Source organism: Carassius carassius, chromosome 37 (assembly GCF_963082965.1).
Source record: "Carassius carassius chromosome 37, fCarCar2.1, whole genome shotgun sequence".
NCBI classification, from domain to species: Eukaryota; Metazoa; Chordata; class Actinopteri; order Cypriniformes; family Cyprinidae; genus Carassius; species Carassius carassius.
This window is the reverse complement of record NC_081791.1, coordinates 14,377,304-14,403,201: the sequence shown is the minus strand read 5'-3', so window position 1 is coordinate 14,403,201 and position 25,898 is coordinate 14,377,304. Positions and strand designations below refer to the sequence as shown.

The 25,898-nt window shown below is 38.1% G+C and overlaps 1 protein-coding gene across 1 annotated transcript in view; it reads right to left on the bottom strand.

The window, feature by feature from the left end:
- LOC132118100 (filamin-A-like) overlaps positions 1-17,587 on the bottom strand; it is a 38,411-nt gene extending 20,824 nt beyond the window's left edge. Inside the window, exons 1-2 of the mRNA XM_059527640.1 lie at positions 17,369-17,587; positions 13,380-13,866 (exon numbers count right to left, since the gene is read on the bottom strand). Coding sequence (XP_059383623.1) covers positions 13,380-13,761 — 382 coding nt within the window. The 5' untranslated portion in view covers positions 13,762-13,866; positions 17,369-17,587. The remainder of the gene's footprint in view (positions 1-13,379; positions 13,867-17,368) is intronic.
- Positions 17,588-25,898: the final 8,311 nt, after the last annotated feature.

Below are 25,898 nucleotides of genomic sequence, written 5' to 3'. Positions count from 1 at the left end.
GCTGGCTTTTGAACTGAACGCTGATAACATGCTGGAAGGTCTCCCTCCTCTTTAGCCCGGAGGACACGGCGTCCGTGATTTCCAACAAGAATGTCAAATGTGGACTCGTCTGACCATAAAACACTATTCCACTTTGGAATAGTCCATTTTAAATGAGCCTTGGCCCACAGGACACGACGGCGCTTCTGGACCATGTTCACATATGGCTTCCTTTTTGCATGATAGAGCTTTAGTTGGCATCTGCTGATGGCACGGCGGATTGTGTTTACCGACAGTGGTTTCTGAAAGTATTCCTGGGCCCATTTAGTAATGTCATTGACACAATCATGCCGAAGAGTGATGCAGTGTCGTCTGAGAGCCCGAAGACCACGGGCATCCAATAAAGGTCTCCGGCCTTGTCCCTTACGCACAGAGATTTCTCCAGTTTCTCTGAATCTTTTGATGATGTTATGCACTGTAGATGATGAGATTTGCAAAGCCTTTTCAATTTGACGTTGAGGAACATTGTTTTTAAAGTTTTCCACAATTTTTTTACGCAGTCTTTCACAGATTGGAGAGCCTCTGCCCATCTTTACTTCTGAGAGACTCTGCTTCTCTAAGACAAAGCTTTTATAGCTAATCATGTTACAGACCTGATATCAATTAACTTAATTAATCACTAGATGTTCTCCCAGCTGAATCTTTTCAAAACTGCTTGCTTTTTTAGCCATTTGTTGCCCCCCGTGCCAACTTTTTTGAGACCTGTAGCAGGCATTACATTTTAAATGAGCTAATTAAGTGGATAAAAGTGTAAAATTTCTCAGTTTAAACATTTGCTACGTTATCTATGTTCTATTGTGAATAAAATATTGGCTCATGTGATTTGAAATTCCTTAAGTTTTCATTTTATTAAAATTTAAAAAAACGTCCCAACTTTTCCGGAATTCGGGTTGTATACAAATCACAAATGCCATGCCACAAATGGTCACCGAACAATGATGTGCTTTTATCTGCACTGTACATTTGAAACATTCAGACTTGATGCTCGCATGACTTCAGATTCAGAGTGTAGAAAATCAAAAGGAAACATTTGTGGATCAAACCATCTAGATGGTTGGCACCATCCCATTTGAGGATTATTTCAGGACAAAATTTCAATTTTAAATCTGAGAGACCTGGATGAAGTCTGGTAGCCTTTTATTATTTGCTCTGCTCTTACGGTTCTTAAAAAGGATGGAAATAAATGTAAACCCATCTCCTCCTCTAGTCACTCCACCCTGTGTCGACATAAAGATCTGATCATAGTCTGATCTCCACCCTCATTCAACACTTTCACACTTCCCTTTCCCCTGCCATTTCGCTTTAACAAGAGCATACGCCCATTCAAAATGTGGTTATAGGCTTGCACATGCATCTCAAGCTACAGAAGAGACACAAAACAACTTCAAAAGCACAAACAGAAGACTCTTGTCATATCCTATGCTTCATTTAGTATGCAAGTAAGGCCTATTCCAACCTGGGACAGTGAGATAATCAAGACATATTTGAAGATAATGTGGATAATTGTTCTTTGATACTCAAAGGCCCTGAGGGAAAACTTGGGCAGGGCAGTACAATACAGTGCAACTTCCTGTTTTAACTGACACATGCTCCACTGAGGATGCAGTTAACCTTGCAGGGGACAAAGGGAGGGGAGACTTTCGATGTAACCCAAATATACATAAAAATACTGATTTGGCATTTCATAACCAAAGTGACAGTTTCAAATGAGCTATACTGTGAAAGATAAGTACACTTCATTTCTGCATTTATGCATCTACATCTACATAAATGTTAATTTCAAAACTTACTAATACAATACAAAGAAAAACTAATGTTAATATTTAATGGAACTGACTGAGCCATCAAGAACTAACAAGGAGCGGTTTAATTTACTTAACCAAATGTCAATGAAGATTCATGAATATGGTAAAAATGTATCACTTATTTTATTAATGTTAACTCCATGTTTATTTTTTGAATTTAGATTTTTTTTTTTTAATGAAAAAATGTGTTTCTTTGACACCTTTGAAGCTTCTAATAGTTCTTAATGTTGCAAACAATTCCAATCTAACCCATATGAAATCAAGCAGTTTATTCCAGTTGAACTTTCACTCATCCGTAATGATCAATGCACATACATGGAGCTCATCAAATATGGCAAACACTTGGAATGGACTCATTCATAAGGATTATTTTTACAGTTGACACTTTGAATCAAGTTTTTGAGAAATCAGACTTTCAGAACAGGCATGATGAAAAATTTTTGGGTAAACTTTCCCTTTTAAAACACCGCAGAATTTAATCTGAGCAAATCATTGTCTCAAGGAGGAAAGCAAGCATTTGATCGGTTCAGAAATAGACTCAAAATTAATACGCTGTATATTGTGAAATCTCACATAACATTTTATCCCACTCCTGACCCATTTCAGTTATCCAACAGAGCTTTTTTGGCCATGTAAAATAATACATCTGCATTTTTCTCTAGTTCTGGTCTCCTGGTGCGGTTTATAAACCATGAGCCCCCAGAGCCTGCTGGAATTCATCTTGGCTTCTAGTGAAGGTGCTATTGAACTCTCACTGATCCCTTTATTCACAGACCAAACACACTGGGCATGTGCTTCAGCATCGGAGCAATAATATGAACATTTATGGACCTATAAAGAAGCGCCATTATGGTTAATGCTGGAAGGGGAAGTTAAAGCATCACCAAATTCTTCCAGAGTCAGCTCTAGTGGAACATCCTGTAGTTCGTGCTGACTTTGACTATGATCAATCTTATTCCTACAAGGGTACTGATGGGAAAAAATAAGAGTGAAATATTAGAAACAAACCCAAATCAGCATAATACAATAGTGCAGACTATGATGAGTGACTATTACAGCCTGATTCACTGTTATGGGAATGAAGAGAAGACAGGGAAATAACAAAAAGAATGTCACTACATGGGAACTTGTTGGCGCTTGTTTAAGGTATTAGAGGCGGACCTTACGGTCAACTTAAGGCAGGGTGGGGCTTACACAGTCTTCCTGTGGGCTGTACAAATAAAATGATCCCCAGTTATTTTTCGTCAGGCCACATTTTTTGGCCTTAAGGGCCTCGGAAATGGATCTGCATTTGACATTTATCAGTATCCTTTGCCAGTTTGAGTCACAGGAAAGATCTGGATGCTCAATGGAACTGGGACTAAGTGGATGAGCATATAAAATTGATACAATCTTATTAAAATCACCCCCCAGTGGTCCACCCTCACAGATAGAGAAGTATGCTGTGGTTTACGGTTCCCAAAAATCTAATGAATTAGTAAAATTGTTACAATTTTTGGGATGCATAGGGATGGGGATAGGGATGTTTGAACAAAGAGTTTACTAATCAGCATGAGTCCTATGCAATTAGGCTGATTTAGAGTCTTGTTTCGAATTGATGACAAGTATTTCTTATGAGGCGTTAACATCGACTGTTCTTGATTTTATTAACGGTTGATTGAAGAGTACAAGAACAAAAACAACATTTTCCAAAACATTTTTAGTATCTCTTTATGATCATTGCATGAGATGCTTTAAAAAAAAAATTGTGTTTTCCATGTTTGTGGGCCGTAAAGGAGAACTCGCAGCACACCAAGATAGTGATGCATCAATCCGATACTCTGTGGCACTATATTTTAAGTTCTGAATCCATTCCATAGTTTAATAACAAGTATAGATTAATATTTAAGTCCATATCTGAATGGATTGGAGCCATAAACTTTCCTAAAACTATTTTTGCAAGATGAAAAATTTATAATCTTTATGTTCTGTTCAATCTATCATACGTTGCTGGCTTCCTTACTGTGCTATGCATTTAAATGTCTTTTAATTTTATAGTATATAATTTTACAACCCAGAGCAATGTGTAACATTTGACCAGATTTAGTCCTACACAACTTTTTATTTGTCCCCCACTAAATGTTGGTTTCACTAAATGTTTAGTTTAATGTTTTTATAAAATTATTGTGCACCCATGATTTTTCTAGAATAACATTTGCTGCTGAAATATCCACTTTTGTCATAGATTGATATATTTTGTTCAGTTGTTTTTTTTTTTTTTTAAACTGCGCTGGTAACGGATCAGAAGTTGCCGATACTAATGTTTTTGTATCCGATCTGTTCTGAAAAAAATGGTATCACTGAATCTGCCTTAATTCCTGCTTCAGTATCACTGCTAAAAAATTAAAGAAAAAACCCTTAGATGGACAAGCTGAACTCCGTAATCAAGTTGGTTCATGCATTACCACTTGCCCATCCTCAAACATGTCTAACTGCGGTGGGTGGGGGTCGGAGGGCACAGGCACGGTGACGCACTGCACTCAATGGCAAACATATGAAACATGACAGGAATCTGTGTTGCTGCAGCATTCCCACCACACACTGCAGGAAACACAGCAAACTCATTCCTTTTAAGGATATTTGTGCTCACAGCTCTTCATCAAATTCCCAAAACATGAATCTCATGACCAAGAGGGAAAGCTGGCAGTGACTAAGAGAAGGTAAATGAAAAGGAGGCTGAGAAAGAGATAGATGGAATGGAGAGGGGGAGAGAACCAGAAAAAAAGATGGTGACAAACAGTCGAAGACAAAATATACAAAGGACAGAGATGGCTTGCGTTCGAAACCCAAGGAAGCGGCATTCCTGCCCAGTCACTCGAGGACTAAACTCATTTTCTGCATGAAGGCATCATGACATCATGTCTGATGATCCAAAACAAATATAGAGATTTAAAGATCAAAGCAAATATTTAGAGACTATAAAGCTTATTTCTCAAGAGACATAAGGAGTCATAAATTCTTGATGAATTTGTTTACATACAAGCTCCATCAAATGCCGTTATTTTCCACCAACCATTGACCACACACAAATAATCATGGCTTAAAGTCAACAATATGCTGACAATCAAATGTGCATCTTGGTAGACTAGGGTGACCATATGAGCCATTTTCCCAGGACGCATCCTTTCCAGGATTTTTATATTGCCTAAAATATCCAGATTTTAGTTGTTTGTGCTGTGCAGATCGATCATTGTATGACATTCATAAGAGCTATAGAGAGCAGAGCAGATGGGCATTCAAATCACTCTTTTCATACTTTGGTATCATACAACGAACAGTGCGCAGCGACGCTTCAAGTTGAATGAATGAACAAACACCTAACATCTACGTGTATACATTGCCTTGAACCTTCTCTGTAGATCTCACCTTCTCACACGGCACGATTGGTTGATTATGTAACATACCTGCATGTTATTGGTCAAACTACTTTGGATGTAGGGCTGGACGATTATGGCCTAAAATCAAAACCTCGATTAATTGAACATTTTACCTTGATTACTATTAATGAATGATTATTTTGTTTATGTTTTGTTTTTGTGCCCTCATAGTTCACTGACAAGGTTTGTACTATAAATATGATCGACTATTAAAGGTGAGATATTTTTTCCTATTGAAAGAGCGATCTGCCCTCATAGCTCACTATCAGCAGTTATTTTATCTATGTTTGTAACATTTCTTCCAGATTATTGCTTGGTGTAAGAGATAAATAAAAATCAGATAAAGATAAATTAGCACAGTACCAGTACGAGTGATTGTGTGTGTGATTGAATTAGTCATACCGTCTCTATATTAGCTCTCTCTTCACAACGGTTCAGTCAGTGTACTGTTTGAGTACATGCATTACTCCGGGATATTGGTTTGTTTGAACTCAGTGGGAGTGTCAGCCACATTAAAAAAAGTTAACAGCTTAAGTCATTTGTGGATTAATCCGTATTAGAGATGCGAACCGTTTAAAACTATTCAGTTCAATTTGGTGAATTGAATGATTCGTTCGCGAACCGGATATCCACACTGCTTTGTTTTGAACTCTCTCACACAACAGACACGGAAGAGAAGACAATGCTGAATAAAGTCGTAGTTTTTGCTATTTTTGGACCAAAATGTATTTTCGATGCGTCAAAATATTCTAACTCACCCTCTGATGCCACATGGACTACTTTGATGATGTTTTTCTTACCTTTCTGGACATGGACAGTATACCGTACACACAGCTTCAATGGAGGGACTGAGAGCTCTCGGACTAAATCTAAAATATCTTAAACTGTGTTCCAAAGATAAACTGAGGTCTTACGGGTTTGAAACAACATGAGGGTAAGTTATTAATTACATAATTTTGCTATCTGGGTGAACTTACCCTTTAAAGCTGCCTGCTTAACAGACACCTAAAATTGGAATGCAACGTTTTTGCATTCGAATGTGGTTTTTTTTTTTTTTGACGAATACTCAAAATTTGAATTTTGTTTTTTACAGCCCTAGCGCGAACATGGTAGCTCGATATAATAATACACATCTGATCATCTAATCGCTTGAATGTCCAAACACTAGACGCAAGGCTCACCGCTCGCGCCATCACTATGTGTTGAACCAGCGTTCACCTCAGAGTTTTGCTTTTATGCCACTGACTGGACAGGGCAGAGTCATGCGACTACATACGCGGTAGTATGATTTTAAGGGGGAAGTATTAACAGGATTAAAAAACCAAAATAACCGACATGGGAAAATTATGTCGGTTAGAGGTTCTGAATTTTGGTTTTCGATTACTTTTCGATTAATCGTCCAGCCCTATGTGGATGTTTTAGGCACTATGGAAATCCTGGCAAGGACATGTCCTGGGAAAATGGCTCATATGGTCACCCTATGGTAGACAATATTATGCAAACATTTGATTCACATATGCTTTGTTACCTTCCTACCGCACCACAACCAAGGACTTGGACAAGGAGGGACAGAGATAGGCTTGGTGAGTTGAGGCCTTCCTGTTCGAGCCATGTAGGAGAGCTGAGTCATCAGTAGTGGATCGGAGCAGAAATTCATTCCCATGACTCACCCCCTGTCTGGACCTGCCAAATCACCTCAGCCACTCTGACATCAGTCCTCAACCTTAACCACACACTGCTGGACAACATAACACACTGCAGATGTCTGAAGGATGTCGCAGAGGATGAGGAGGAGTGTTCATCCCGAGATGCATTTCATAAGAATATTTCACATATTTCAGTAGGATAATTAGCCAAGCAACTTTTCATTCACAAAGTTGAGGTCATTTTCCAGCAGTGGGGGTTTCATGTTTGTGTGCAGCCATAGAGGAAATTGCACACATTCCAAAAAGGTCTTATCAGCATGGTCAGGACGTCTATATACAAATGAAATCATAGGCATGGAAAACTCGACAGTACTGACCCCCCTATTTTTTCTCTAGTCTACAAAGTCATTTCCTCCCTCTGTGGAACACAAAAGGAGGTTTTATTTTGTCCAATCACTGGAAGAGAAACATTTGGAACACAGGTGCTCTTTAAAATGTATTTATGTTCTGCAGAAGGAACTACAATTCTACAAGTTTGGAATGTTAATTCATCCAAGAATGATAAACTGATTTTTGGTTGAGCTATCAATTTAACGGAAGCTACATTTGAGATGTAACTGAAGTGTAACTGAAGACAACAGAATAAAACAGATTATCAGTATTGTTTTGGGTATTGTAGGGTGGGATTTAGTCCTGGCCGTCAGTTGATGATTGGATGGAGGCAGATCTGAATGAGATCTTGCAGCTGATTGGAAGAATGAGGCTGGTTTAAAAGGACTACGTGATAATTCTGTAATTCGACGCACAACAAGAAGAAACTTATACATTGAAGAATTGTTTACAATATATAAAATACAATATATGGCACAGAAATGTCTAATTCCATTCATCCCGACTGGTTTGCAAAACAGAGCATATCCAATACAAGACTTTAGGAGCATGAACTCAGAAAGTAAAAGAAAAGGAAGTTTTCTTACAATGACTTCCAAATGTCCCTCCCTCTTTTCCTCCCTCTCTCTCTCTGGAAATGTTCCCCTTGGTTTTGTAGCCTTAAAAGGGCAGAAGCAAACTTGATCCTGGCAGGCCACCCATTCCCTTGCACAGGGGTTTCTGATTACAGCTGAGAGAGGGAGGGAACAGGAGTAGGCAGGGAAAGGAAGAGAAAGAGTGAGGGAGGGAAAACTGACTGGAGTAGAAAACTGCTGTGGTAGTGCTTTTGTAAAACCCCATATTGACAGAGCTGGATTCTCATTTGGCATGGTTCTTTAGTGGCTGGACAGAACTTCACCTATTTAAAAAAAAAAAAAAAAAAAAACACACACACACACACACACACACACACACACACACACACACACAGGCCAGGAAAGTATCGGTCCATATTAAACATATGATTTTCATTATGTCAAGCCAACAGAGCACGTTTAGTGCCACAATCCATAGATCACAAAGACATACGAGGCCAGCCTACATTTTAACGAGATCACTAAAGAAGTGGCCATGTTCAGCGATCTTTCCATTCATCAGTAGGTCTGCCAGTGTGACTGCGAACATAAATCTCTGCTCTTAAATAAGGGTGGAGATAAATGCCTTGGGACAATCACAGACATCCCAACCTGCAAAAGGTCATTTCAGGGAGGTATTCCCCCCCCCAAAAAAGGGAGGAAAATAGATCTCAGCTGTAGTCACCTTCTCAGTGAGACTTTGCCTGAATGGGAGAACTGTGATATATTGGAGCAACATTCCCTGCGCTTAGCCTCCCTAAGATGTTGTAGTCCCTAAAAGATATAAAAGCATAAAATATTATTTCTATAAGCTATAGGTCTATGTAATTATTCGTTAATTATGTTTAAATATGTAGATTACTTTTACTATTTATATAATCTGTTTATACAATTTATGTAAACCATTTATTTATTTTCAATTGCAACTTTAAACAGGTCTAGGGAGTTTGTTGTTTTCATGTAGCCTTGGCAACTAACCTGAATAATATGCAGATGAAATGAAACTTGTCAACTCACCTCAACATGCCTTTTGCAATCATATAACGCCCCATGGGCAATGCTTGAGCAAGACTGTCATTATGTTTGACACCTATAAGACGGGTACACTTTCGTGTAGTCTGCCGTAAAATGTGTCTTATACTTTTTTTGTTTTGTGGCACTCTCCCTCTGCCATGGTGCTCCTGTTTCTAGATAGACATAACGGATTAATTTTGTTCGGGACTCGGGAGTAGAGATAAAAGCCCGCCCACACTGACAATTGATTGGTTGATTTGCAGAAACAGGCCAATCAGGATGCTCTGTCTTACATGCGCTTCGCACACACGCACATTAGCACACACACGCAAGGACTCTCGCTCCCTCTCTCGCTCTGCCGTGCGTGCGCTACACAGTTTGAAACACAGTATCTGTTTCGTATGCGCGCTTTTGTTCGCTCGGTCTAGATTCCGGGAGATTTTAACTAAATCGCGGGTCTCAGGGAGCCGCTTTCAATATGCGGGAGACTCCCGGAACTTCCGGGAGACTTGGGATGTCTGCAATCAGATAAGTGCCAATTGTACTGGATTCTTTCCTGAATCCATCAAGGGTGAATCACCCAACCATTTCCATTATACGATTCTTGAAAAAAAGTCTTACATTAGCATGTAAAAATAGATAAATTCAATTTGGTGATGCATTCTTCTATGGGTTACCCCCAACACCACCCCGCCTCGACCCCACTTGCACTTCTCTTATTTGCCATCCATCTTTCTTTGACCCACCTCAGTCTAAAAATATGGCAAAAAAAACCTATTTCTCTACAGTAGCTTAACTTCAGACAAACTAATTTTTTTATATCCAAAAGGAGGAAAAACTGAATTGCAGCAATCTATGCTTCGCAGAGGAAGAGATTTCCCCAACCCCCCCCCCCCCCCCATAGATACATTCGATTTCACTCATCTTAAATCACCGTCTTCACTCCAAGTTGAGCCCGTTTATCTGGTCTACCTACCTATTTGTCGGTCATGAGGTTTTTCTGAGAATACGGAGCGTGTGGCAGATGTCTTCATGTGGTTTCCATGCAGCGGTTTTGTCTAGTTGGGTGACAACGACCTTAAAAAAAACACTTATTTACGGTTCCACAGTAAAGTGGAACTTCAACATCTGAGTCACAAAGTGGCATTCAAGTGCAAAATCACCTTATTTTTTTAGTTTATGCAGAAATTTGGAGGTTCAAGTGTGACCAATTAAAAAAGCACTAGCGAGATTTGCCATAGGGTGCTTTCCAGTGTGGTGAAGGGTGTGAGGGTACACAGTCACACACGCTTGCTACTTATTCGCTGGTGCAAGCTGGCATAAGTACATCCAATGTACTTCAGTTTACGCCAACTTGAGTTTCTCATATTTAAAGCAGCTGCAGTGATGTGAAAGTTCTGTTCAGAAGCACTAGAGTGCAGCAGTTGGGTTCCAGAATTAAAATCGGTTTCTGCAATTCACAACACAGCACAGAGATTACGCAACAATAATATGCTTCTATAGAGTGAGATTTCAAGTTTGACGTCTAGCATAGAACTACCAGAAATCCTGAACAGGATCCACCAAGCTGTCACTATAACCATAGAAAACCATGCCAAAAGAGCTCAGCGGGAAACTCCCATTTCCATGAAGCATTGTGCATGACAATTAAGTCAGGCGTCCTACTATTAGATACTTTTTTTGCTTTCAATTCAAAATCTAAGGTTCAGATTTATCTCAGAGCTGGTTGGTTTGGTTCATGTCTTAGAACTTTCTTCAGTTTTTTTAATTCCCATGGAGAAAATGAATGGGAAAAATAAACTCCGCAACAAAGGCAGCAGATAAAATGCCCCACTGCTAAGTTCCTTTGCCACAGGACTGTCCCCCAAACGAAATGGAAATCCTGGCATTGCCAATAAAGCACAGGAACATCAGGAAGCCTCCCTCAGCTATTGACCTGTTAAATAACTACATGCCTCACAGTTTAGCTCCACAGTCTTTATAACTAAATGTTTACATTAAACAAAATTAAGCTCAACTTCTGCCTTCTACAAATAAAAACACTGAAAAGCCAAGTCGGTGTTACGTCAAGTGGTCAGAACGAAACCAATATAAAAAGGAATCGTCGGGTTTTATTGCATTTCAGAGGCTCTGGACCATTGCATAAAGTTTCTCTATTCTGCACCTCTAGGCATACACTTCACCTACACAACAGAATCAAGTCTTTACTTGCAACTCATTTTGACAAGCTTAAGACAATTATTCTCAAATTTATTGTTTGGAATTATTGCATTTTAAAAAAATCACCTCGACTGAGACAAGATATTGAGCAACTTCTTTGTCGAACAGCATCAAATGTTCTTAAGTGTCATAAATATGGTTAGAAAGGCTATTCCGATCAAGATCATGTTACATCACATTTAAGTACTAACATGCCAGATGAAGAAACAGATTAGCATGTCTCTAGGCTCCACACTTGAAAGCTCTTTTATGAGCCCCACCCAGATGAAGACGGAGATAAAGGGCTGTCATGCTCTTTCAGGCTTTGGAAGGCAGCACTATATTCGTATAAACAGGTAAAATATGAGGCCTGTCATGACAGGGGTACACACATACCACCTTTATGCTAGCTCAGTAATTCGCTGTACACTCATGTTGCAATGTTCTTATTGCAAAGAAAGAACAGTCAAAGAACCAAACAGTTCCAAGTTTAAAAAAAATAAATAAAAAAAATAAACCTCATAGCAACGACTAGAAAAACACATTGCCCAACTAATAAGCATACTGAATTCCTAAAGGATGCAAATAACTCGCATACATGGTGAAAAATGCTTCAGTGGCTGTAAGATCTGTGGGTGAGGAACACAGTCCAGCAAAACGGTTTGCTCATATTAACAGGAAGGGATGAAGGTGTTTAAGTACAAATATTCAGCAATTGCTGAATAATCCTTGATTGTGCAATCTAAGAGGATGTTTATTTATGCCCTCTGGGCGCTGTTGGGAAATGCTCCAATTGAGAGCAAAACCCTACAGCCATTGAGTTGTGGCACTACTGATGAAAACATGGGCTTCTGGAAGAGAACAAATTATACTAAAACACCAAGACAGAATGATCCATCAGGACTGAAAATTGTGGAATTCAAAAGCTAGTTTAAACTTGAAAGTTACCAAAAAAAAAATTTCAGGTTTTTGAAAAACCTAAAATATCGAATTTCTGAAAAGTGAAGAACTAAAGACATGGCACTATTTCTAGGACATGAATCAAAGATGCAAATTTGTGAAACCGATCATGTGACTGTACAGATAGTACATAGACATGATTCTCTTAAATCAAACAGGAGAACAAGAAAACCACAGGTTTGCATAAAACTTATGATACTTGAGTGCTGTCAATTAAGAAATAAATGGACATTTTCAAATTCATACTAATTTTACATTACAATAGCCCAGCTTCTCTTATTACACTGAGCAATTTGTGATGTAATAAAGGAGAAATGCTTAATGCAATCTTGTCTGAATGAACTTCAGTTAGATGCACAGCACGCATTCAATGAACCCAGGATCCAGTACAGATTCACCCATGTTCCTGAAATGACATAAACTGGAGGGTGTGTCACAGTGTTAATCAATCAATCACAACCAGCACTGAATGAAGGAACCCTGTCTCGACATCTCCAACACAAGCCATGTTGTGCAACTTTATGTTCCAATCCCTCCGTTAAACCGTTGACACCCAAAACAACCACATGAAATTTTAATGAAGACAGCTGTGCTCCTCGTGAGAGGAAGGCGTGTCCTCGCGGATCGATCGATCATTCTTCTTTGTGCCACCGGTGAACGCCATGTTCACTGATAGCCGAGTGAGAAATTGAACTATAATAAAAATTTGACACCGATAATAAAAAAAATTCACTGAATTCTCTGGGGTCTCTAGCGTAGGAAGTGAGCACTCCTATTAAGAGGAACGTTTTCCCCACACTTCTACTGCATCAATGCAGAAAAAAGTTGTGGTGCACTTGCCGAGTTTGGACTAAACCAGCACACAAACTAAGGTTAAACCACCCTAAACTATTCGCCACGATGTCTACTGCTGCTTTACGACATTCGGGGCTGGACTTAAAACAGTTTGAATGGTGCGACTGTGGTTCCTCACTTCTTTGTCAGATTCTCAACTGCAAACGCGATTAAAGCAATCTTAATTTCACAACCCTCTGCGTGAGCAACAAGTTACAAAAAGTATATATATATAAAAAAAGCACGTGCAACAAGTGAAACATTCAAGTTGTGCACAAAACAATCCATGGCCACAAAGGTCTTGATTCCCATCTTTCTTTCCCGTTATTTTGTGGCCTGCCTCAAATGTATTGCCCTGTTTGTTGGCCAAATGCCGGGTGATGTTGGAAGCCACAAGCTTTGTTTTATACTTTATATACTATATGAAATAAAGTGCAATGGTCGACTGAAATCAGAACATACCTATAGACACCAGCTTGATGTTTTCCTTGTCGAGGAACTCCATAGCCACAGAGACGTTCTCCAGCTGCATCTGTCTGAACGTGGGGCGCTGGTTGTACTTGCGGAACATCTTCTTCTGGCTGAGCACCTCCAGAAGCGCGATCAGCCGGAGCCCATCGCTCAGGTCCGTCTGCAGGTTCGCTATGCGCTTATTGACACATTTCAGGTGCTCGTTGCACCAACGCGTGAATGTGTTTTGCTGGATCTTCTTCCATGGCGCGTCCTCGGCGAGATCTTTCTCTGTAGCGGGCATGTCTGCGTCCTTGTCCGGGGAGAGAGAAGCGTTGGATAGGGGAGCGGCGGCGGCGGCGCTCGACTGGTGGGGGCGTGTGTGTTGACTCATTTTTATCGACTCTGGTCTCCTGCACTAATTCGCTGTCTCGCTTTTTTTGGGTGGAGTCTTGTGGAATTGTACAATTTGTGTGCTCTTCTTTCCAAAGTTATGTGACTAGAAGGGAAAACAAAGAATTGACTGAAATCAGGCTTGAATACACATGGGTTTAATTACATTTGTGTTTCTCATCGACACATGGCTAAAGTACGTGGACATTTTCAAACATACATTCTAGTAAACATATTCCGTTTTTAAGAAGTTACTGAATGAAAGTATGCCATTGTGTTTTATTAATTTAGTCGTTTTGGTAACTGGTCTGAAAACAGCTCATGATACAGCATTCACGGGATATTACGCAATGTCAAGTGTGCATTAACTTCTGTTGAGTTTGCAACGTGTTACCTAGTGAAAAAAATACTTAAAATATCGTTCAAAATCAGTATTTCGAAGTATACCTCCTCTGACGTGAGAAAGCGTCAATTAAATAAATAATTTGTGTTTCACAGAATGTAATTGAAGCTGTTAATCTTATGAATATGTTTTGCCATGTTTAAAAAAAAAACATTTTTAATTTGATACTAAAACATTTAACAACACATAAAGTCCAGACTAAATCTAATCAATTGTTCTACTTTGCCATATTTGTGTGTTGATGTATAATGCCACCAATTATCAAATTATGAACTGAATTTGGATAAAGTGTCTTAATAAACTGAGTGAAAATTCACAGTAGAGGAGTAAGAAAGTTGAAAATATGTCTAAAGAAGTGTCTGAATACCCAAGGTCTGCAAATAAAAATCTTGGCAGGATCTCCATCCTCCTTGTACCCATTTTGTAGGAGAAAATCACAAAACAGGACAATTTAGAACTGCATTAATCCCACATTTGTCTAAATAAGGCAAATGAGCCAAAACAGTGTGTGAGGACGCAGTCCAAAAAGAATGTTTCCCTTCAGAGCTTTTTTGAGAATTTGTCACTCCGTGGGAATCTGTGGAATGCCCTTCATTGTAATGAGCCACCGGTGCCCCCCTGACCCCCCTCCAATTCCCAGCCCCCATCATCTACATAACCACATAATGTGTTATACTCTTGCTCTCATTCTTTGCCTCTTCATATGCTCAGGGAAATCTTGATATTTCTAGCAGAGCATAAGATTAGAAGAAGAAAGGCTCAGACTTGTCTTCAAGCCTTCATTGCGGTCTCACAACCTAACCAATAAGGTGACTTCATGTCAGACTCAAGATCATGAACTTCATTCATAACTAGGTATTCATATTTATATCTCTTTGGTTTGATTTCCAGTTAACAACATCACCAATGTCCTATTGTTCTCAGACCCCATGCGATATTACCATGTCCACAATGCAGTCTAACTGTAAATAGGCCAGTTGCTCAGAAACAAAGGATGAAAAAAACAAGTCTGGTGTTCAGAAAAAGCCACTGCTTCAGCCAAATTGTAGTCTGGCGTCACCTGCAGGAAATATGAAGTATGACAGGCTGATTTTACGTTCCTTCTACCTAACACAATCCACATATTGTACAACGCTTACAGTTTATATTTTAATATATTCAATCATAGATGCTAAATAAAAGAGCTGGAATCAGCATGTTCTCTTTTTTAAATTTGATATATAACATTCACACAAGCTACATATTTGAAAACCATTGGCCAGGCAGGATGGGGTTTCCAGTGTATTTTTACAGGACACCCCAAAAAAATGTAGATACAGTTTTCTAAAATACTCTAATATGCACCAGACAAATATGGAAATATTATTTGAGGCACATAGCTGAAAAGAACACTGTTTTACACTCCCCAGTCACACTGATGACAGAACAAGCTGTTAACAGTCAACTTAACTGCAGAAAACCCTAATAATAATAATAATCATTATTAATTTCATACATTTCATTACCTTGACATTGTAAAAACATGCTATCAGTGTAGTGAGTTCAACCAAGATAAATGTAATCAATTTGTCTTTAGTATAATCATTATAATGTTAGGTTCATTTGAGGACAGATACTTGTCAAAAAAGTGAAGTAGAGATGGCAAGCTATGCCATGATTCAGCCATCCTGAAAAGTGTGGTTAGCCCACATACTGGCTCAGCCGCAACGACTGATGTGCATCTCGCCTGCACCAGTGAAAAACACAGATTACGCACTGAGGGGAGAATGGCATTATGGGTATTTTTGTAAAGGTGTTTTACTCTTTCGTCAACAGGATGTGGCTTTGTTATTTCTTCTGTGCACATGGAAACCAAACAGAAAAATATGAATAGCTAAGTTGTGTTTTATATTATTTTAAACGCAAATAATTATAGCACTCCAAGTGACAGGGGCTAGTTTCACATTTTTGTACTGCAGTGAACGTTCCTCAGGGCAGGTTTATGTTTGAAAGTGAATTTAAGCATATACCTTCAAATCTTGGATACAAAAATCTGAACATTTTGACCAATGTTGCTCGGGGAAAAAAGATACAGTTCATTGCATGTGGGCTGTCTAAAAGCAGGGTCACATGGGGTTAGATGTCACAATGGATCCTGCTAAATATAAATAAAAGATGAGAACTTGCCCCACCCTCACATTTATAAAAATAAAAATATTTTTTTTTTTTTTATACAAACACGATCCAACCTTTCAAATGAAATCTATGCAATCATTCATAGTTGACTCGTCTGAATGTATGCCATTGTGGTTTTATTGTGCTCACTTATTTAAACAACAGCTATAACAAAAATAAATGATACTGTAATTTTATTTTGGACGATGTAATTCACCGAAATAACCCCAATTTAAGACGGTTTTGAGCTATATGAGTTTAAAACCAACATACAAAACGACTTTAGGAGAAAACACGCATTAGTGTAATTGGACTTTTGACTTGACATTATAGTTACTGATCCATAGCTCTTGTGACAACTAGCCCTGCTCTCCCATAAAGGAATAAAATGCGTGTTTTTACTGTAAAACCCTTTTGTACGAGCCCTACTGTCTCTCGACTGTCATCCAGGTCATCCATGTGGGGGCGCGCAACTCTCACTTCAAAGGATGAAGGGCGCGCGGACCTTTCCATATTTTCCCTTATTTGGTGAGGAGGCCTTAATTAGATTACAGGGATGCGCCAAAACCTCAAGTGCATCGGATTTATACACTTTGTGTAAATGGCATGCAATATTAATATGAAATAAATATTAATATTTAGATTTGCTTTTACAGAGCCTACACAGCCTTTAATATAAATTATTATTTTTTTTAAATTATCGTTAGCTTGATTCTTTTTATCCAGTCTCCTTATTTGTGCAATGTTGTATCGGTACGCCTCACACGTAATTAATCATGCAGGGCACTTTTAAGTAGCCTACGCAAGAATATTATATCCAGTCATTCAGCCCAATTACGCTGCACACCCTTCACCCATCCCGCTTGAAGAAACATTTACGCAAAATACAAGACGTTTAGCGGTGAACGTCTGCGTCAATGATTTTTAACCCTAAACTAACTTAGGTTTGACGCAGAAACGGAATAAAAGTAAGCTGCCCACCCAGGCTCAAAAGCTCTTAATGCAAGACAAAACATGCCTCGTAGCGCTGAATAGAGGTTTTATAACTTACATTTTGATTATTGTCTTGAAGTTACCCTTGTTCCTGTATCCCTTCAGAGTCTGCGTGTGGCACAGGCAGCGGAGAGTGAACTTGACTGGAGCACAGTGCAGAAATCTCACTGTACGACCCTCCCGGAGCCGACGAGTGTCCCTGGAGGAAAAGCTTGCTCGCTGAACTCGAGAAAAAACACTAGTGACACCCCTTAGTCGCCTCCTTGTGTCCTCTCTGGACTTAATGCGAGAACCTTAATTGGTAAAGTATCAAAGAGGGGGGCTACTCTTCTGTTTGCGCGAGCGCGTCTCGAGCTGACGTGATACCGGCGGCCGCGCCTTCAGATTGTGAAGGTATGATGTCACCCTGTTCAGAGCGCCTGCATCTGCTCCATCTGCCTGATGCATGAACACTGTTGCTGCTGTGGCTGTAAGCTCGAGCTTCGAGTTATGTTGCAAGTTCTTGAGGTAATAATAAGCTATCAATTTAATTTTGAACTTCCATTGTTTAAAAGTGAACAACATTATCTTGACTAAAACACTCTGACACAGGTCACATTACACACAAGGCACAAAACACGCTTTTCCCTCAAGACACATTGGATTTTATCCAACCTTTATACTGCACAGGGTACAAAAAAGGTGGTCCAAACTCATAAATCAGCTCATTTTGATTTTTTTCATTGTGTACCTTTTAGGTTTAGGGGTCAAGTTACGGTCATCGCCATTGTGTCTGAGATGTTCTCACTATTTTATAGAAGCCAAATATTTTGAAATGCAGTCTGAATATTATTTCACATACTTTTTGGACAAATTTCTAATTTGTTTAAAAATTGATTGGCTGCTGAAGAGAGGCAAGACTATGACTTTGTAACTGTTTAATACATTACTTTATTTCAGCTGGATCTTTTAATGGCCCAGCATGGGCCTGTCTATGTGACTCTGTAACCCTCTTGGTACTAATAAAACCTGGCGTAGACAGGCAGTCTCCCTTGGGTAACTGTCTTTAACTGCAAACATTCCCAGTACTTCATTCCTTAGAGGGTAAGAGAAGGGACCAGCTATAACTGCTTAATTTATCTAAGAACCTTGGGGTGGGGTGACATCATGTTGCCCCACCACACCTTTAACTAAATCCAGCAGTCTGAAACCTGGTATCATTTGTGCCATATGGGATTTGACGCCGGCATTTTGTTCTCCTCCCTCCTATAACTTGTATACAGAAACAAATTCATGGCAAAATGTAAACTAAACTGATATTTCCTCCTGGCACAATCAAGCAAAATAATACAGGTATTAAATAATACAGATAAAAATCGGGTGGTGAGAACAAGAAGGGCATAAGTGACATTTTGGGTGAAATGGAGATATATCAAATGAAAGCTCTTGATGAGGTCTTTAACTACCAAAAGGACACAAGTGAATTCTTAATTTTGCAGTTAATCATTAGAAACCAAAAGACTTAACTCTGAATATACTTCGCCAGTTGGTTCCGAAAGAGGCTAACTGCATTTACGCCCCTTTGGCACAGAGAAATGTTCTGTGGGTAAAGCTTGTGGATAGCACTTGAGTCAAACGTAAGCCAGGTAAGTCAACCATGAGAGGAAAACAGTTTTTTGCTGCTGAAGGTGTATCATTAATCTTATATTGTGACAAAGAGCTGCATGATGATGGAGAAAATGAAATATTCAGAATGCACTGTCAGTGAGGTGTAGCTAGTGGGTAGTAACCAATAACTTACATTCTGATGGTATGTCCCTAGTGAAAAATAAATATACTAAGATGTATTCGAAATACATGTATTTCATGCTAAGTATACTACAAATACATTTACATATTTATGTGCTTAATAAAAATGCCTTGCAATTGTACTTGTAGTATACTAAACTGGTAGACTTAAAGTCTGCTAAATTGGAACCATTTAAAATGTTGTGTTTAATGCACTTTAATTGTAAGAAAGTTATGCTGAAGTCCAACTAAACATATACTGAAGTATATTTGATTGTGCTAAAGTGGAACTATTGCACGTATACTTTAGGTACACTTTAAATATCTTGCAATTAAAGATTAGTATTTTTCAAAGATCATACAGTTCTCATTGACTGTGACATTAAAACACGTTATGCTTAATATTGAGAAATGTGCACAAGTATTAGTCCAAATAAAGTTTATTTTTATTTCAGTAAGTCTTGACGATGACAGTAAATATATAGTTGTGGAAAAGTTCATTTATTTTAGTAATTAAACTCAAATTGTGAAAATCGTGTATTAAATAAATTCAATGCACACAGTCTGAAGTAGTTTAAGTCTTTGGTTCTTTTGTGATGATTTTAGCTCACATTTAAAAAAAAAAAACACCACTATCTCAACAAATAAGAATACTTCATAAGACCAATATACATATATAAAAAAAACATTTTTAGTTTATTGTTGGCCTTCTGTAAAGCATGGCATGGAGGTGATCAGTTTGTGGCACTGCTGAGGTGGTCTGGAAGCCCAGGTTTCTTTGACAGTGGCCTTCTGCTCATCTGCATTTTTTGGTCTCTTGTTTCTCATTTTCCTCTTGACAATAGGTTCAGGTCTGGTGAGTTAGCTGGCCAGTCAACCACACCAACACCATGGTCATTTAACCAACTTTTGGTGATTTTGGCAGTGAGGGCAGGTGCCAAATCCTGCTGGAAAATTAAATCAGCATCTTCAAAAAGCTGGTCAGCAGAAGGTAGAATGAAGTGCTCCAAAATTTCTTGGTAAACTGGTGCAGTGACTTTGGTTTAAAAAAAACACAATAGACCAACACCAGCAGATGACATTGCAGCCCAAATCATCACAGACTGTAGAAACTTAACACTGGACTTCAAGCAACTTGGGCTATGAGCTTCTTCACCCTTCCTCCAGACTCTAGGATTTTGGTTTCCAAATGAAATACAACACTTGCTCTCATCTGAAAAGAGGACTTTGGACCACTGGGCAACAGTCCAGTTCTTCTTCTCCTTAGCTCAGGTAAGACACCTCTGACGTTGTCTGTGGTTCAGCAAATTGCTTGACACGTCTGTGTGTGGTGGACTCTTGATGTCTTGACCTGAGTGTCAGTGATTGTCTTCTGGACAACTGTCAGATCAGTCTTCCCCATGATCGTGTAACATAGTGAACCAAACTGAGAGATCATTTTGAAGGCTCAGGAAACCTTTGCAGGTGTTTTGAGTTGATTAGCTGATTGGCATGTCACCATATTCTAATTTGTTGAGATAGTGAATTGGTAGGTTTTGGTTATATGTGAGTCAAAATCATCACAATTAAAATAACTAAACACTTAAACTACTTAAGTCTGTGTGCATAGAATTTATTTAAAACACACTTTCACAATCTGAGTTGAATTACTGAAATAAATGAATATGTTATAAATTGTCCACGACATTCTAAATTATTGAGATGCACCTGTATATAGGTGTTGGAAGAAATCTCTATATTTGTCTGTGTTTTTTCTTGCCCACATTCCCTAGAGTGTGATCAAGTCAACCTAAATCGAGATAAAACAGGCAAAGATCTTCTGGCAATAATAGAAATGCAGAAAGATATCAGTGAAGAGTAAAGGAAAATAAGGAAAATGAAAGAAAAGGCGTCAACATTGCAGCCCAAAATTCCTTGCAGGAATCTTAGTGGGAATAGTCCAACATTTTCCATATATTAGGTGCTTTAGACTAACAAAGCATCCCAGGTAGGTTAAACAAGCATAACCAACTTTTTTTTTGTAACTAGAACTAGTTTGAAGATGTTTAGTTACTAGAGTCCTAACTCTCTAAATATGAGATTAAATAAACTGCACAAATATTAATATCACAATTCACAACGACACCTATTTTCACTATGCAGTGATAAGTGGCAGTGGTAATCTCATTCAGACTGTGAAGACTAGGAAAAATGTTGTCATTGCTAGAAATTGAGCCTATATATGGGATAATAAAATATTATGCTCATTTTATTGACAGTAAACACAGAATTAGTACAGTGGCAGGCAAAGAGATCAAGGAGGAGCAAAGAAAAAAAGAGAAATGACATGTAGGGAGAGAAAACTGTTTGAAGCTCTTACATTTTCCCATTGTAATCCCAAGAATTCTACATTCTGTTTTTGTTTTATTGGTTTAGAAAAAGGAGGCAATTTATCCTCAAAGATAAGTTTAGACAGAAAGAATGAGGCAAAAAAAAAAGTTTTTTAATTCTTCAAAGTGAGTCTTGCACCTTAAGCATTAGACATCACTTTTGCATGTTAGATAGAAGCCAGAGCAACATTTTGAACAGTTTAAATTTACTGAACATTCATCCTAATTGTGTTTAATGAAGTATGGCAACAAAACAGCAGCAAGTTTAACAAGGCAATAATGTTTATCAAGAATTGGCCAAGTTAATAAAGAAAGTATGTGTTCTTTGATCAATAGAAAAAGACGAACAGAAAGATTGAGAGAGAGGGGCCTGTTGTGACCCATCCGTTTCTGGGTGTAATTTTTTAACACAGGAAGCTGTAGTGACAGATATGGCATGTTTTCCACAGGAACGTGTGGCTGTGGAAGGATGGATATGAGTCCTGTTGTGAACTGTATTAGCTGAAAAACAAGGACGATAGCTGAGCTGACTCAGACAGAAGCAAAATGAAGGCAGAAAACAAACCAATAACATTTAGATTCTTCTAATAGACTATCAAGATTGCTTTTCACAAACAGAGACATTCTGATCTACAGACGTCAAATTTAGGCTACATTAGACCAGCAAGCCTTAAAACCGATCATGATCCTTAACTCTCCTGCGTGTGCAAAAGAACAATAATGAGATTCCATGACTGTCATACAGAAGTAAACACGGGGGCCACTGATGTAAGTGTTTACATGTTCATTTTTTAAGGTTTTGTGGCATGGAAGCCAGCAGATTTGTGAGCAGGTGATAAAGTGAATGAAGATGAAGAGAAAGCAAAGTTTTAAGTGTTTAGTGTGTATAGGGCTGTAACTTTTATACCTAGGAGTTTATATTCACAGTGTGATCAAAGATCTACCGGTAAGTAAAATCTCTGGAGTGACTCACGTCAGTGCCAAATCATGACAAACGTTGATCTAGAATGATCTTCTGTTTTAGATATGGACCACGTATGCCCACATGGAAAACACCTATATAAACATTTATGTGTCAATATAGGTTTTTAATATATGTGACATATATAAAATTGGCCGTTTTCCTATATTATATGTACATATATGTACACATATATATGTGCATACAAATATGCACGTATATATGCACCTATATGTTCACCTATAACAGTAAAATTAAAATCCATAGCTGCTAGGCAACATAAATAAAAGTCCAAAATGTAGAAATGTACATTATATATTTACTCAAGATCAATCAAATAGTACAAAACAAAAAAATATGAGCTAGGCATCCTGTATGACAGTCAAGAATGAGATATGAGCTACAAAATGACCAGATCCTGCCATTAGCTATATAGAAGATATATCTTGTATGTGTTGGGCTTATATGTGGATATGAAGAAGCAATACAGGAGACCTATATTTCCTGTATATGCACATATATTGCACCTCAATTTTGCCTATATGTGGCATATATACGCATATATGCAGCATATATGCAGCATATATGCGCATATATGCGCATATATGCAGCATATATATATTATCATATATGTGCATATACTGTATGCAGCATATTGTGCATATACACTGCATATAGGTTTCATATATGCGCATATATCCACATATAGGTTCTTTCCATGTGGGTGGAACTGGCCCAAATCAGAATCAAAAAGATCAGATTCCACGTGGTTTGTGCTCTTAACAATGCATGAAAAATAAAATAATCTGAGTCACATATCAGCAAAAAAAATTTGAATAATTAAAAAAAAAAATGGATTTGGGCCACATTTTCCTGCAGCCTGAACCTAACCTTAGACACTTGTCACAATACAAAACTATATTGGTAGGTTTTATGGCCATTGAATATATACTTTTTAGAGACAGAAGCTCACTTTGACATCATTTCAGCTGTAAATTTAATTTATAGGTATGTCAATCCTCATTATCTCAGTCTCAGTCCTTTTCATTTTGCCTATTTCATGCAGATCTAGCCATCAGTATTTGGCCTTTGTCAAAGTCACACAGATCTTTTCACTTGCCTGTTTTTCCTGCTTCCAACACATGAAATTCAAGAACTGACTGTTCACTTTCTGCCTAATATATTCTATACATTTACATGTTCTATTGTAACGATATAATCAATGTTTACTTCACCTATCATTGGATTTAATGTTGTGGCTAATCAGCGTATAACATTTTTAATATATACATATATATATATATATATATATAACATTTAATTTCATTTAGACTTTTTTACTGTTTAATCTTATGTTGTGTTGTCTTCACAAGTTAAAGATAAGAGGATGTCTCCATCTCAAGGTTTTCAGCATTACAGGTTCAGTGTTGTGTAGCAGTCATTCTTTATTGTCTTTTTAGTGCTAAAGTCAAGAGAAAAACACATCTGCATCAAGCCGGGTTTTATTAGCGTGGGGAAAGTCATCTTACATACAACACTACACTTATGTGTTTAAGACACACGGTATAGACACCAGCACTCACCTACAAACATGTCTGAAGGCAGTGAAAGAGTCTGTGCCATCTGTTACTGTTTGAGAGGATATTACAGCAGAGTGAGTCAGAGTCAAACTCTCTAGAAGTGTGTAATGGGTGTCATCAGCTCCAGTGCTTTATACTGTGGCTTTATTCTTCACTGCACATCACAGAAAACAGAACGGCCTTCTGTTTGACTCACAACCAATCTGGTTGATCACTTTGATCTCACAGGCGGTTCAAGTACACACACACACACACACACACACAAACACAGAAATCCCAGAACATTACAGTGCATGGCCAAGGAAAAACTATATTAATCAGAGTTGATATCTCTGATCGTCACCATCCACTGCTAAAAAGAGTGACCAGTGAGCAATGTGATACAACTGATCCAGTAAATAAAGCTTCCTGTTTAATCACTGATGCTACACCCATCATGTCCGTCTCATTCCGCCACACCTCATTAAAAACAAGAGGTGTCATCATGGTAGCATGACAATATAGTAACGCTTGTAGCTTCTTGATGATTCTCCTGAATTATCATCTCTTTTATACCTCCTCAAGTCTGTAACTCTGCATAACTACTGCCTGATGGTGACTCTGGTAGGAGAGCATGTGGTGTTTGGAGCACATTGTCCTTCCCTGGGGTATCTAAAAAAGAAATACATCAGAGAATTGGTCGATTAACTCATTCCTGGTCCTGTTTTTTGGCAAGAAGGAGCCATTCTGTTACATCCCAGTCATTCCCTCCAACCACCTATTGGTTACACTTCTCAATAAGTACATTTGTGATTTTGAGTAGCTGAACTTCAATCTTCATTAGTCTGCCCAAGTATAAATGACACAACACATTATATTAAAAGAAAATTAAATACACATAGCTTTCTGTGTAATTTCAGTCTATTATTCTCACTAAGACTGCATTTATTTAATCAAAAAGTATAAATTGTATTGTGTAATATTATTACAATTTAAAATAAATGTTTTCTATTTAAATGTGTTAAAATGTATTTCTGTGGTGCCAAGCTGAATTTTCAGCAGCCATTACTCCAGTCTTCAGTGTCACATGATCCTTCAAAACTCATTCTAATAATAGAAATCTTTTGAAACGTTACAAATGTCATTTTTGATCAATTTAATGCAACCTTGCTCAATAGAATTAATTAATTTTATTATTAATTTACTATTAAAAAAACATGACTGACCCCAAACTTTGGAACAGTGTGCATGCTGGACAAAGTCAAGGTACAATCAGATTATCCAGGTCTCACAAAAATCAGACTCATACAATCACAGAAAGACTTAACTTTAGTCTGTTTTAACATCAACTATAGCAGTTTTACTGTGTGGCCTACAAAGCCAAAATATTTTAGAAACATAGAATCTAGTCTTGTTAGATGGGGCATTGTAATGCATGCCTACTCTTGTCTCTGTCTATCCTTGCAATGCGATTGGAATGAGATCGGCTTCCATTTAATGCTGCATGGAGAACAGAATCAGCTGATGACGGAAGTGCCAAAACTGTGCCCACTGAAAGAGAAAATTATAAATATGTACACTGTCAATTCAATAGATCAGATAACTCTGATATGAAAATTCTAAATATGGAGAAAGCAGCATGCATATACAAGTTTATTCATACAAATGATAATATCTTGCCAGAAAGAGCCCACATTTTCCCTTTTGATTAGATCTGTGCATGGAGAATTTCAAACAAACAATGTGTGCATGACTGCAACAATCTCATCAAAGATATTAACACATTGTGGTCAAAAGTTTCCTTTTCCTAATTGTGTTTGAGTTTGTTTAAAGTCAATATTACTCTGATCAACACAATTACAAAACTACAATACAGTTAGATGAGTGTAAATAGGGGTAGATACTGTTTGCACTATATCAACAAATAGCATC